This window comes from Narcine bancroftii, chromosome 1 (assembly GCF_036971445.1).
Source record: "Narcine bancroftii isolate sNarBan1 chromosome 1, sNarBan1.hap1, whole genome shotgun sequence".
Classification (NCBI taxonomy): Eukaryota; Metazoa; Chordata; class Chondrichthyes; order Torpediniformes; family Narcinidae; genus Narcine; species Narcine bancroftii.
The window spans coordinates 366,213,345-366,227,012 of record NC_091469.1 but is presented as its reverse complement, the minus strand read 5'-3'; the positions used below and the strand labels follow the sequence as shown (position 1 = coordinate 366,227,012).

The window sequence follows — 13,668 nt, the reverse complement described above, 5'->3', positions numbered from 1 at the left end:
ATTGCTTCACTTTGATTGTGACTAATGAAGGTCATTTGGAGAGACGGCTTCATTTTAAGTGTGACTAGCAGTGAAGTTACTTGGAGAGACCAGTGCCAGGGTCTTGGAAACTTCATAGAGGCGGTCTAGTTCAATTCTTGCCTACAAAAGGACCAGGAGTGTTGTGACCACAGCTTGTATGGATGGACATTTCTTCAAATGCAAAGCAAAAGAAAATCATGAGTCTGTAGCAGGCACAACTGCAGTCTTCCCATCAGTTCAACATTAAATTTGAAAGACTGAACTTTGAAGTAACTTTGTAGATTTTGGACAGGCACAGAGTTAAGGATAGTTTAAGAGTCAAGACAATAGCTTAAAAGTAAGAAATAAAATTAGTAGTTTAAAAGTAAACACTCTCTGGTTCATTGTATATTGCTGCTCGTTATTGCCCAGTTCATTACACAACACTGGGATCCCTATCATGTAGGCGGTTTTGAACTGGATAATATCAATACTAGAGTTTTGTTGGAATTGCACTCTTCCAAGCAAGTGAAAGACATTTTAGCACATTTCTGATTTGTGCCCTATTGATCTTGGAAAGACTTCGATTATTAAGAGGTAAATGGCACATTGGCTTTTATTGCAAAGATGTTAGAAGATTAAAAATAAGGAAGTTTTGTATCAGGTTACACTTGGAAGTCATGTACCCAGTTTGGTTCTTTTTACCAATGAAAGGAGGTATGCAAAATTAAGTTCATCAGGCCAAATCCTTGATGAGAGAGTTGTCCTATCAAGAGGAGCTTAATAGGTTGGGTCTGTGTTCTTTGCTTTTAGAGGAATGAAGGGTGATCTTAATGAAACATACAAATCCAAAAGAGCATGAAAGGATATATGTTGTCAGTAGTGTACAAGTCTTGAATTAAAGGACATTACAAAAAAGTCAGTCATTTGTCATTTTAAAACATGGTCCACTGAAATTCCTTCTTGCAGAAAACAGTGAATCTCCAAAATTCTCTACACATGAGAGTTCTGGAGGCCATTTCATTGTAAGTATTTAAAGTAGATACATTTTCAAAAGACTGGGAAAATTGAGGTGTAATGTGAATGGACACAGAGTAGCTACCAAGATCTGGGATCAATCACAATTAACATATTAAATAGCAGAGTAGCCTTAAAGGGACATGTGGTTTACTCCTACCTTGTGAGATTCATTCAACAGAGGATATTCTAGATGTGATCTCTTGAGTACATGTGTCTGATCCATTTGAGTTTCTGGTCAATAGGAATCCTAAGATGTCGATGATGGGGGCCTCAATTGAATATTATCTTTTTAATGTATAGGTATTGCAATCTCCAACAAGATAACTATTTTCTGGCAATAACATTATTTCCCCCTTATCAGTAGTGCATTAGCCTGAATATTGTACAATTCTTCAAACTGTATATAGTCAAATTAAGAAAAATAAAATAGCCATTCAAGTTCATCTCATCTAAAAATCACAATACCAGACGTTTCCTGGATTGGGAAACAAATCTTATGAGGCAAGGTTAGCAGAGCTCAGAGTTTTCTATTTGGAGCGTAGAAGGATGAGAGGAGACATGATAGAGGTCTATGAGATTATGAGACGCACAGATAGGGTGGACAGCCAGCACCGGTTTCCCAAGGCAGGATCAGCAAACACCACAGAACGTATGTATAAAGTAAGGGAGGCAAGTTTAGGGGAGACATCAGAGGTCAGGTTTTATTTAAAAATAAACAGAGTTGTGTGTGCCTGGAATGCTCACTGAGGATGGTGGTGGAAGCTGAAGCATTGGGGGAATTAAGGGACTCTTAGACAGACACATGAATGAAAGAAAAATAGAGGGTTATAGGGTAAGGAGGGCTTAGTACTTTTTTTTTAAATGGAAGGAATATATGGGTCGGCACAACATTGAGGCCAGAAGGGCCTGTACTGTACTGCATGGTTCTATGTTCTAAACTTAGTGAGCATGGATTCTCAATAAACTGGAGCTAATTTTAAATACAATTTAGAAATTTATTGATTAAATTAAATCAAAAAACTATGCTCTTACTTTGCAATGCATTCTTGCGATTCAGTTTCATTCTTGAGCTTATGGTGTACAACAGCACCAACAGCCAAAGGTCCTGCATCACCACATAAAAAGGTAACCCTTCGACCATTCAGATTACGTAGAGTCCTCTTCACATAATGCAGAGACCGCTGGAGATATGCCATGTCCTGGGTCGCACGAAAACATTGTAGATAAAGAAGAGCAATCCCTAGTACCAAAAAATGTAGTAGATTAGCTTCGTAATTAAAGTCAACCACCATCGATAGAAAAGGCACATTGATTTTTTTCAACCAACCAACCTTCTGAAATACATCCACTTCTGTTATAAATCAGCAACTTGGACAACCCAGTCACCAAAGTCTTTCAAAATGTGCAATCCCTGTTTCATCAGGAAAACTGGAACCAATGTTTCAAGAAACCTTGAAACAGCAACAGTCTTCTGATGGTTGATTTTAAACTAAAAGATATGGTTGTTATTCCAACTCTTATTTGTTGTCACCACAATTTTATGGGTAAATTTTAAATAAGTTTGTCTTTTCAAAAGTGAAAACGTGAGAGAATTGAAAACCATATTTTGCTGTCCAACTCAGAGGACCAGATGTAAAACTACTCAAGTATAGGAAACCAAGTGCACAGAAATCATGTTTTGATGGCAAGAGTTCAGAAACAGAAATTATTTCAAGTAACTTCAGATATAGGATTGTTGCAGAAAAATATTTATATATTTTTTTAAAAATCATGCATACAATAATCATTTTTGAGAAGGAACCTTAATAAAAGTCCACAAAAAAATCTCAATGGACATGGAATTCGCTCCAGTTTCACTATAAACTCACTTTAATGGACTTTACTTTCTCCAGATTCTATAATTTTTCAATTTGCTATGTGCATCCTTTTACTTACCATGATCAACCAATAAATGCAGAACCATAATAAAAAGCAGTATTATTGATAATGTGTCATAACAGACTTTATAAGCTAAGGAAACGAGTTTAAAAAAACATTCAAATCCAGCTTGAAGCTCACAATCTTAAAAGGTAGCAATGTTCTCTGACCTCAAAGACCACACAAACTATCTGAGGCAAGCTATGGAACCACTTTCACCAAAAATCATCCAAACCAACTTGCAAGAGTAGTGAATCAATATCTAACCATGGCAATACTGAGGTTCTAATTGCACACAAACACTTGTAGCAGGCCACATTGTATACATCCAACACTGGTCTCCCAGGACACCAATTTCAAATGGAGAATGGCAATGAGAATTATGAACCTCTTCATCAACAACAAAAGCAATGGAAAGAGCTCTCCATCTCATACAGTACATTCAGCCACCTACCAAATCGAGCATTTCATGCATTACTTGTAGCACACTTGATGGGTTCCACAACGCTTCAACCATTTCAGAATCCACAAAACTAGAGTGAAACCATGTCATTATGGAATCAAAGAGACAGCTTATGAAGTCAACTGAGCTACACTAAGTTGGAAAGGATTTGAAATTCCACGATCGGTTGTAGACACAGGAGTAATTTACTACAATAAAGAAACTTCAATGTATACCTTAGCCATATTCCTAATGCAGCTTTGCCATATGTATTCATACCAAATAGTTTCAGCGACACGTTTTAATAAAAGGAAGAAAAATATTGTATATTTATGTGGTGCTTTTATACATCACCTGGTAATACAAGGTTCAAGTATAATAAGATACAATGAAATGCCCTTCTAAAGTAATTAAACCTGCAGTCTTTTCTGATAGAATACAAAAATATAATATTGAGTAGTTAAAAAAAAAAGGGAGATTCCCTAATGGCCAAGTTGGAATTTTTTGCATGTAGTATTTAATCTTCACATATTGAGTAGCAATTTCATTTTCAATTAATTATGTTTGATGCCCTTTAATATTTGTAAGCAGGAACAATGCTCCTCAAAATCCTATTTTTTTTTTAAAAAAAGTACAGTAAAATTCTGATAATCCTCTATGTGATTTGTCAGAAAAATTTCAATGCTTTGCATCTTGCTCACCATTTGCCAACTCCTATGCTTCTTTAACACACTGGGATACCAGTACCTGTGATCCCTTTTAAAAACTTGCCAGGTTCACAGGAAAATTACAAACTACCATACAACATGAAAAAAGTGAATTAATATAGTGTTGGAGAATTAATAGGAATGAATCTGCCAGTCCATCACCAAATTCTTAAACATGTCAGATGAACAAAATTTTACAAGTAAAATGTCAAATCAGAGTTATATTGATCAAAATCCAGAGTCTAAACTATATAGATTTGCAGGCACATACAAATCACACCATGGCAGCTAGAAATTTTTTTAATTTATTGCAGGAACTACAAATTGATAACAAATCCATCTGGTTCACAAAGGTCCTTTAAGGAAGAAAATGTGATTCGCTCTTAGTTGGTCTCTTAAATGACCTAGCAAACAATTCGAGAGAAATGAGTGATGACCAATAAATCCTGACCCAGGCAGCAATGCTCACATCCTGGTCAAGGAAAAAGCACAGAAGTAACGTAGAGGGGGTTTAGGGACAACTAGCATGGGGTTCAGGATAGGTCTCTCCCACTGAGACATGTAAAAGATAGTACGAAAAGGGAGCCATGCTTGTCAAAATAGGTGAGGCAGCTAGTTAAAGGAAGAAGGAAGCATGTATTAGATTTAGGAAGCAAAAATCAAAAATGGGTTGTGAGAATTATATGGGAGCCTGGAAGGGGGCACGAGAAGGCCTTGACAAGCAGGATTAAGGAAAACCCCAAGGCGATCTATGCATAAGTAAAGAACAGAAGGATGGAGAGTGAAGGTAGGGCCACTCAAGGATAAAGGAGGCAACATGTACATGTAGGAGGAGGTTGGGGAGGTGCCAAATGAGTACTTTTTAAATTTTAATTTTATATTTTTTTTTATATTTAGACATACACAGTTACAGCCCATTCTGGTCCACGAGCCCACGCTGCCCAATTATATCCAATTAACCTACAACCCAGGGTCTAATTAACATAGAAGCTAAATAAGCATATGCTACAGGCCTCTGTTTTTCAAGGGACCCCGCATTTATGTGCTATGAATTATGAGAAACATTATTTTTCTTTGTGCAGCGGCTATGAGATATCACACTGATAGTCTGTGTAAATAACCCCAATTAAAGGTGATAATACAGCAAAAATCACTAACCTAAGGGTGGGGGGGTGTTGCCACTGTCCTTATCTCACCTGACTTCCTCACTCCTAGCCCCAGCTGTCCTCCCACCCTGCCCCCTCCCCCCCCCCATCTAACTCCCGAAGCAGCAGCAGGAGTGCAGTGCTGCCAGAGTTCACCGGAACGCCACTCAGGCATCTAATCGGGCCGCTTCGGGGCCGTCCTGGCAGCTCATGGCGACGGCTCAATGTGGGAGCAATGCCATCTTTGTTACCCATAACCTCCCATGCTGCAGCTGGAACTGCCAGGGAAACGCAGAGTGGTTCCAGTTGTGTGGGGGATTATGGGTAACAAAGACAGTCATTGATCCCGCATTGAGCCAGCTGCCAGCACAATTAAGTTTTGTTTTAACAAAATGCGTAAGGAAGTTTTAACAGGGGAGGGGAATGAGGGTTCGCAATTTCAGCATAAGTACATTTTAACGGGGATGGGGGAGAGCGCAATTTAGTGCTCGCCATAGGCACTAGGTTCCCTAGATAAGTCACTGGTAATCAAAACAACGTAAATAACAGGTGAACTTTCTAAGTTCTAACTGACTGGGATTTCTCAAGCCCATACTCAATGTTTAAATATTAGCAACTATGGTTTTGAAAAAAAATAAACAATTGATTGTTTATAACTGATACTAACTAATAATTGGTAAAGAAGCTAATTGGAAACAAATAAATAACTGTTCATGCAAATTATAAATTGGCAGCTACACTCAAGCCATCATTCTACCTACTGCTGAGACTGGGTGGCAAAACCTGACTATTTATTAAAAATTTTTAATAGAGTTACATTCGATGAATAATTATAAATTGTTATGAACAAAGAAACAATGTTCACCTGTCCAGCCTGTGTAAGTACAACAATCATGTGGATCTGCAGTCTTCAGACCTTCTTCCATCTGCATCAGGAGATCTTTGATTTTAGACTGAATACGCTTTATGAAGGCAGGACTGATCTACAAAATTTAAAAAAATAAATAAAAATTTACCAATCTGGCAATCGTAAAGTCTTGAAGTTATTACAAAACCATGAAACATAAAAAGAACTTGTAATTTGCATCTTTTTGGTATCGGCCAATGGCAAAATATCCAAAATAAAAATGTCAAACTGCAGAGACTCCAGTCAAACATTTGGTAATAGTATTTACAGGTTGTAGAAGGTCAAATGGTTTCCACATAAAGTAGAATATTTGAAATCTTCAGTTTTAAACTAGCACATGCAATGATTTACCTGAGCCACAATAACATTTGGTCATCACTTGGAGGGGATGCGGGGACGGGGGGTGGAATAGGCAGGAATTACTGCAAAGTCTTCAGAGCCAGTCTATAAAGATCAGTTGCTATTCTTGTAGCAACATGCTTACACATGGACTCTTGTAACCTCCAATCTATATATTATGCCACCTTATCCAAGCTAATATTTTAATATGATCCCAAGGAAATGGTGCATAATTAAAGGTGCTCTCCCATTTCACTAGCCAACATTTATACCCTAACCTGGAATAACAGAAGTACATTAGGCAGTAAATACCTTTTCCAGCTGCTTTTTTCTCCTCAATGTTAGCAAGATCAAGAAACTCAATAAAGACTTCCAAAGAGCAGCAGAGCTCATTCCTCAGACTGCATCAACAGATTAAGATACAGTAGTAGACAGCTTTGTTGTTCAGTAAACATCTCTAGTGACTTGTCTTAGTCCACTCACATTGATCCAACGGCAAGAAAGTGCATCAGCACCTCTACTTCTTCAGAAGCTAGAGCAAAACTGGTACATTACCTGTGTCCCTTCTACAGGTGCACGATTTAAAGCATCCTGTCAGGTGCATCACTGTTCCACCCAAGACCACAAGAAACTGTAGAGGGTTGTGAATGTGGCCCAGAGGATCACACATACCATCCTCCTCTCCACTGACTCCATCTACAATTTTTGTTGCTTGGAAAAACAAGCAACATATTAAAATACTCATTCCATCCGGGCCAACTCCCCCCATCAAGACAAAAATTCATGCGCTTGAGATCACATATTAACCGATTCAAGGGGAGTTCCTTTCAGAAGTCTGATGAGGCCAATAAGGAACCTCAAAATACTAATATGATGCTCTCTTTGTTTTGTATCATCTGGTCTCTCTCTGTAACTCTGAACTTCTGTACTATCTCATTTGTTGTACTTTGTCAACAGGATTGTTTGCAGCAATTAGTAACGGAAGAAAAAAAACTGACAGAAACAGAAAAAAAAATCTGGTTACCTGAAATAACTTTAAAGCAGTCTCAAGGTCTGCAACACAAGGTAGCGCACCTCAAGGTTAAACTCGGCATGGACATACAAGAAACAGAATAAAGAGTAATCTGGAGTAAAAGAAAACTGCTGGAGTAGATAAACAGGTAGGATAGCATCTGTGGTCCTAATGTAGGGTTTCAATACAAAACATCAACAATCTTTCTGCCTTGAAAGATGCTGCACAGATAATGTCCGGGCTGCTGAGATCCTCCAGAAAGTTTACTAAGACTAAATATCTTTGAATGAAGTAGACAAGGGCAGAGGGAGGATGAAACAGAATATTAAACCTATAAGTGCCCAGTGTTAGCCTTACAGGCTGGCCAATCCATTCTGTAAAGTATTCATCCTCTTCAAAGTGGGGGGAATCTTTGACTGGCCCAAAATTCAGCATGTTTGTTGAGTGAGCTATCACATATTACGGAATATTACAAAAAAAAGTTTTATTTTCCAATTGGGCAACCTGGGTATTATGCAGCTAATGGTACTTGCATCCCAGGTCACTTATGGAGCAAATCAGCTCCTGCCTCAGGAAGGACCTGGACCAGATCGATTCACTTACTGCGACAACACCATGTTATTTTGCTGGCACTACATTTTGCATGATATCATCGAGATCACAAGAACAACCACACTTGGTTGTTGTTCATTGACTTTCTCTTAGCATTTAACTCCATCATACCAGAAAAACTAATAAACTCCGAACTGGGACTCCATCCCTCCCTTTGCAAGCGCAACCTTGGCATCCTCATCTGAAGATCCTAGTGTAGATTAAGAACATCACCTCTTCCTTACTGACCATCAGTACAGGGGTACCTCAATGTTTAGTCCCTGCTCTATCCAAGTCTGGCTAAAGCAGAATCTACAAAATTGTTGACGTCACTGTTATTGGCCAAATAAACACTGAGTAGTTATATCAGAATATTGGATGGAAATTGAAATTTGGTTTTGTGATGCCAAAATAATCTTGCTCGCAACACAACACCAATGAGATTCCTGTTGACTTTAAAAGAAGAAACCAAGAGCTCATGCACACCTCATAGCTGGCGAGACTGCGGTGGAGAGGGTCAGTACTTCAACCTCATACTGAAGCAAGCATACTGAAGCAACCATGAAAAAGCCAAATCAACACCTCTACATTATTTAAGAAGTTGAGAATATTTGGTGGGTCATGAATATTTGACTGAATACACTCTTTACATTGTAGATTAACGATTTGGATTATGGAAGGAATGGCTTTGTGGCCAAGTTTCCCAGATACAAAAGTAAGTGGAGGGGCAGATAGTTAGAGCAGTGGTTCTCTCCACTCAGATACCACCTTAAGTAATCCCTATGCCATAGGTGCTCTGTGATTAGTAAGGGATTGCTTAAGGTGGTATTTGGGAGAGAAAAAGTTTGAAAAACACTGTATTAATCGTACCTAATTGACTCATTATGTGCACGGTTTCATAACTCCAAGGGAAATGGGCCAATGACAATTTTTCTCAAGCAAAATATTTCAGTATCAATTGGGTCTAGAGTAGTGATTCTCAACCTTCCCTTCCCACTCACATACCATCTTAAGTGATCCCCTACTAGTCACAGAGACCTGATAGCATAAGGATTGGAAGGAAAAAGGTTGAAGGTTGAGTACCACCAAGTTAGAGGAAACACAGGGGCTTCAGAAGGATTTAGATGAGGAGAATAGACAAAGAGGTCACAAATGAACTGTAATGTTGAAGATGTACAGCAATGTACTTTGGAAGAAAAAAAATAAACGAGCAGACTTTTTTTTTTAAATGGGAAGAAAATTGAAAATACCAAGATTAGAATCAAAATTTATTGCCATGAACAAGTCATGAAATTTATTGTTTTGCAACCACCTTACAACAATAAAAATATTGCACAAAAAGTCAAAGTAAAGCAGTGTCTTTGGTTCATTGATCATTCAGAAATCTGATGGTAGCAGGGAAGAAGCTATTCTTGTGCTTCTGAGTGCTCGTCTTTAAACTCCTGTACCTTTTTCCCCCATGACAGCAGAGTGAAGAGAGCAGGGCCAGAGTGGTGTGGGTCCTTGAGGATAGAGGCTGTTTTCTTAAGACACCACCTCTTATAGATATCCTCAATGGAGTGGTCTGCTGCCCGTGATGGAGTTTTCTTTCCTTGTCCTGAGTGTTTGCACCTCAATATCAAACAGCAATGCAATCAGATAGAATGCTCTCCACTGTGTACCTGTTGAATTTGAGACTTTGATGACATACCTAATCTCCTCAAACATCTCACAAAGTATAGCTGCTGGCAAGCTTTGAGATTGTATCGACATGGAGGTTCCAGGACACACTCTCGGAGATGTTGACACCCAGGAATTTTAAGTTCTTGACCATCTCCACTACTAAGCCCTTGATGAGGACTGGATCATGTTCTCCGGACTTCCTCCTGAAGTCCACAATCATCTCCTTGGTTTTGCTAACATTGAGCCCAAGGTTGTTGGCATGAAACCATTCAACGAGCTGATCTATCTCCCTCCTGTATGCTTCCTCATTGCCGTTTGTGATTCAGCCGACAAATGTGGTGTCATCAGCAAATTTGCAGATAGCTTGTATCTGGCCACACAGTTATGGTGTATAGTGAGAAGAGGAGTGGGTTAAGCATGCATCCTTGAGGTGCAACTGTGTTGATAGTCAGTAAGGAGGAGACATTGTTTCCAATTCATACTGACTAGTCTTCCGATGAGGAAGTCAAGGATTCAGTTGCAGAGGCCCAGGATTTGGAGCTTTTTGACCAGCACTGACAGAATAATGGTGTAGTCAATGAAAAGCAGCTGTATGTTTGAGTTGCTATGTTTGAGATGATCCAGAACTGAAGGGAGAGCCAGCGATATTGCATCTGCTATGGAGAAATTGTGATGATAGGGAAATTGCAGTGCGTCCATACCTTTACTTAGGTACATATTCATTCTGGCTAGACCAACCTCTCAAAGTATTTCATCATAGTTGACATTAGTGCTTCCGGGCAATAATAATTGACACAGCTCACTCTACTCTTCTTGGGTACCAGGATGATTGATACCCTTTTGAAGCACGTGGAAACTTCTGACTGCATCAATGAGAGGTTAAAAATGTCCATGAACATTCCAGCTAGTGGGTTGGCACTGATTTTCAGTGAACTTCAGGTATGCTGTGTATGGCCTGACGCCTAGTGAGGGTTCATCATTTTTGGTGATGTTCTGATGTCGGCCTCAGTGAGATATCACAGGGTCCTCAGCCTTTGCAGGGATTCTAGTAGGTACTGTTGGGTTTTCTTTCTCAAAGAGGGCATAGAAGATGTTCAGCTCATCAGGTAATGAAGCCTTACAGTCATCTATAGTGTTCGCCCTCACTTTATAGGCTGTAATGGCCTGTACTCCCTGCCATAGCTGGTGTGTATGACTCTGCCTCTAGCTTCCTCCAAAATTGCCACTTTGCTTCAAAGATAGTCTTCTGTAGATTGTCTCTGGACTTATTGTAGAGATCTGAATCCCCAGCCTTAAATGCTCTTGATCCCTCGGCAGGTTGCAATTCCTCCAATTCATCCAAGGCTTCTGGAATACTCTGTACGTGAGTGTGGGCACACATTCGTCCACGCAAGTGTTGATGAAGTTGGTGATATCTGTTGCATATTCATTCAAGTCTATAGATGAGTTATTTAATATGGTCCAGTCCACCAATTCAAAGCAGTCCCGCAGATACTCCACTGCCTCCCTTCACCATACTTTCACCATCTTCACTACTGGTGCTGTGGCCCTTAGTCTCCGCTTGTATGCTAGGACTACAGCCAGATGATCAGACTTGCAGAACTGCAGTCGTGGTATGGCTTAATACATGTTCTTCATGGTGCTGTAGTAGTGGTTGAGTGTCTTGCTCCTCTAGTCTCACATGACATGTTGGTGGTGATTTGTTAGAGTCTTCTTTAGGTTTCTTTCTCAACAACAGACCCAACCAGTCCCCATCCACCATCACCTGCCTCTGCCAAGAAGAAATTGTTCTCACCCTCAATAACTTTTCCTTTGACTCTCCTGTCAGGAGGATTTGCTAGAGCTGTTGGGAAGGGTTTAAACTAGTTTGGCAGGGGGAGGGGATTCAGAATGAGAGTGTAGAGAATAGGACAGTAGGGAGACGGAGAGTTACAACAAGGAAAGAAATAAATGGTGAAGAGTTACTCAATAACAACATAAAGGAAAGGCAAGTGAGCAGGCAGGAGAAGAGCTGTTCAAAAAGAATACAGAATAAACAATATCAGTATTGGGTTTAAGGGCACTATATTTAAATAAATGTAGCATTAGAAACAAAGTGGATGACCTGGTTGCTCAGATTCAACTGAAAAGGTATGACATTGTAGCCATAACTGAAACATTGCTAAATGAGGGATGCGATTAGAAGCTCAATATCCGAGGATACAAAATCTATATAGGCACTTTCAGGTGCTCCAGGGAAGATCATGCGCCAGCAGTCATGGCTGGGGGAGTGCAGCTGGCACGTTCAGGTGGTCAAGGAGAGGACGCTTTTCTGTCACTTGAATGTGCCTGCTGATGGATAGCCATCTACCAGTGATACCCGGCTCCTCGGGACTGTGGCCTAGTCCCGCCCATGCTGCCTTGACATCATTTACAGCACGTCAAGGCATGACTGACAAACAGCTCAGGCATGACTCCTGCCGGCCTGACTCGCATTACCTGTCCCTCCCCCCTCGCCCACCCAACTCGCGCTGCCGGTGCCTGCGACTCATGCTGCCGGTCTCTCCCCCTTGGTCTCTCCAATTCGCGCTGCCAGTCTCTGCCCCCTCAACCGCCCAACTCGCACTGCCAGTCTCTACCCCCCTCACACCCCCCCCCCCGATTCGCGCTGCCAGTCTCTCCCCCCTCGCTCCCCCCAATCGCGCTGCCGGTCTCTACCCCCTCGCTCGCCCGACTCCCACTGCCGGTCTCTACCACCGCGCTTGCCTGACTCGCGCTGCCAGTCTCTACCCCCCCTCGCTCACCCGATTCGCGCTGCCAGTGCCTGAGTCACGCTGCTGGTCTCTCCACCCTCGCCCACCCAACTCACGCTGCCAGTCTCCACCCCTCGCCCACCCGACGCGCTTTGCCAGTGCCTCCGACTCGTACTGCCGGTGCTGTGCGTTAAAAAAAAACAATGAAACCCAGAGTTGATGGCTGACGATGTCATCAGCCCACCCCCTGGCAGCCCGGCTTTTTTCAGCTGCCACAGGGCTTATTCCGAGCAGGATATTATACCTACTGGAGAAGGGTTGGGTAAGTAGACCTCCTAGACGGGAAATCCAGTTTCAAATAGCCACCTGACATCCGCACAGGAGTACAATGTGCGGCTTTACAGTCGGATAGTGTGGCCATCTGAAAGTGCCTATAGGCAGGTGGGTAGAGAGGGAGGGGGGGGTGTTCTGATGATAAGACAATAAATCAATAGAAAGAAGGGACTTGGGGTCAAAAGAGATAGAATCATTGTGGGTTGAATTAAGAAATGTCAAGGGTAAAAAGATCATATTAGCAGTTATATACAGGCCCCCAAACAGGCCAGGAAATGGACTATGAGTTACAGCAGGAAATACAAAGGGCATGCCACAAGGATAATATCAAAATAATTATGGGGGATTTTAACATGACAGGAAAGACAGGAAAATACTGGAAACCAGGAGAGGGAGTTTGTAGAAAACTTAAGAGATGGCTTTTTTTGAACAGTTTGTTGAGAAGCCCACCAGGGGATCTGCAGTCCTGGATTTTGGGTCATGTGCAATGAACCTGAGATCGTTAGGGAGTTAAAGGTCATAGAACCTCTAGGAAGCAGCATTTGAAAAAGGAAGAAAATTTATCGGATGTATCACTTTTTCAGTGGAATAAAGGAAATTACAGTGGTATTAGAATGGAACTGGCTCAAGTAGATTGGAAAAGTAAACTAATTGGCGAATCAGAGCAGGATTGGAAGATATTTTTGCAAGTAATAAAAGGCATGCAGGATAGATATATTCCAAGGAAAAAGAAATTTGTCAAAGGAAAGATGGTACCATTGTAGCTAACAAAAGAACTGAAAGTGAAGATAAAAGCAAAGGAGAAGGCAATACAATGAAGCTAAAATTAGTGGGAAGTCAGAGGACTGGGATTCCTTTCGA

At 40.8% G+C, this 13,668-nt stretch overlaps 1 protein-coding gene across 3 annotated transcripts in view; it reads right to left on the bottom strand.

The window, feature by feature from the left end:
* lancl2 (LanC lantibiotic synthetase component C-like 2 (bacterial)) overlaps positions 1-13,668 on the bottom strand; it is a 47,229-nt gene that overhangs the window by 26,336 nt on the left and 7,225 nt on the right. For all 3 annotated transcript variants that reach the window (XM_069912703.1, XM_069912709.1, XM_069912707.1), the window contains exons 2-3: positions 6,097-6,214; positions 2,053-2,260 (exon numbers count right to left, since the gene is read on the bottom strand). In XM_069912703.1, the coding sequence (XP_069768804.1) occupies positions 2,053-2,260; positions 6,097-6,214 (326 nt within the window). The remainder of the gene's footprint in view (positions 1-2,052; positions 2,261-6,096; positions 6,215-13,668) is intronic.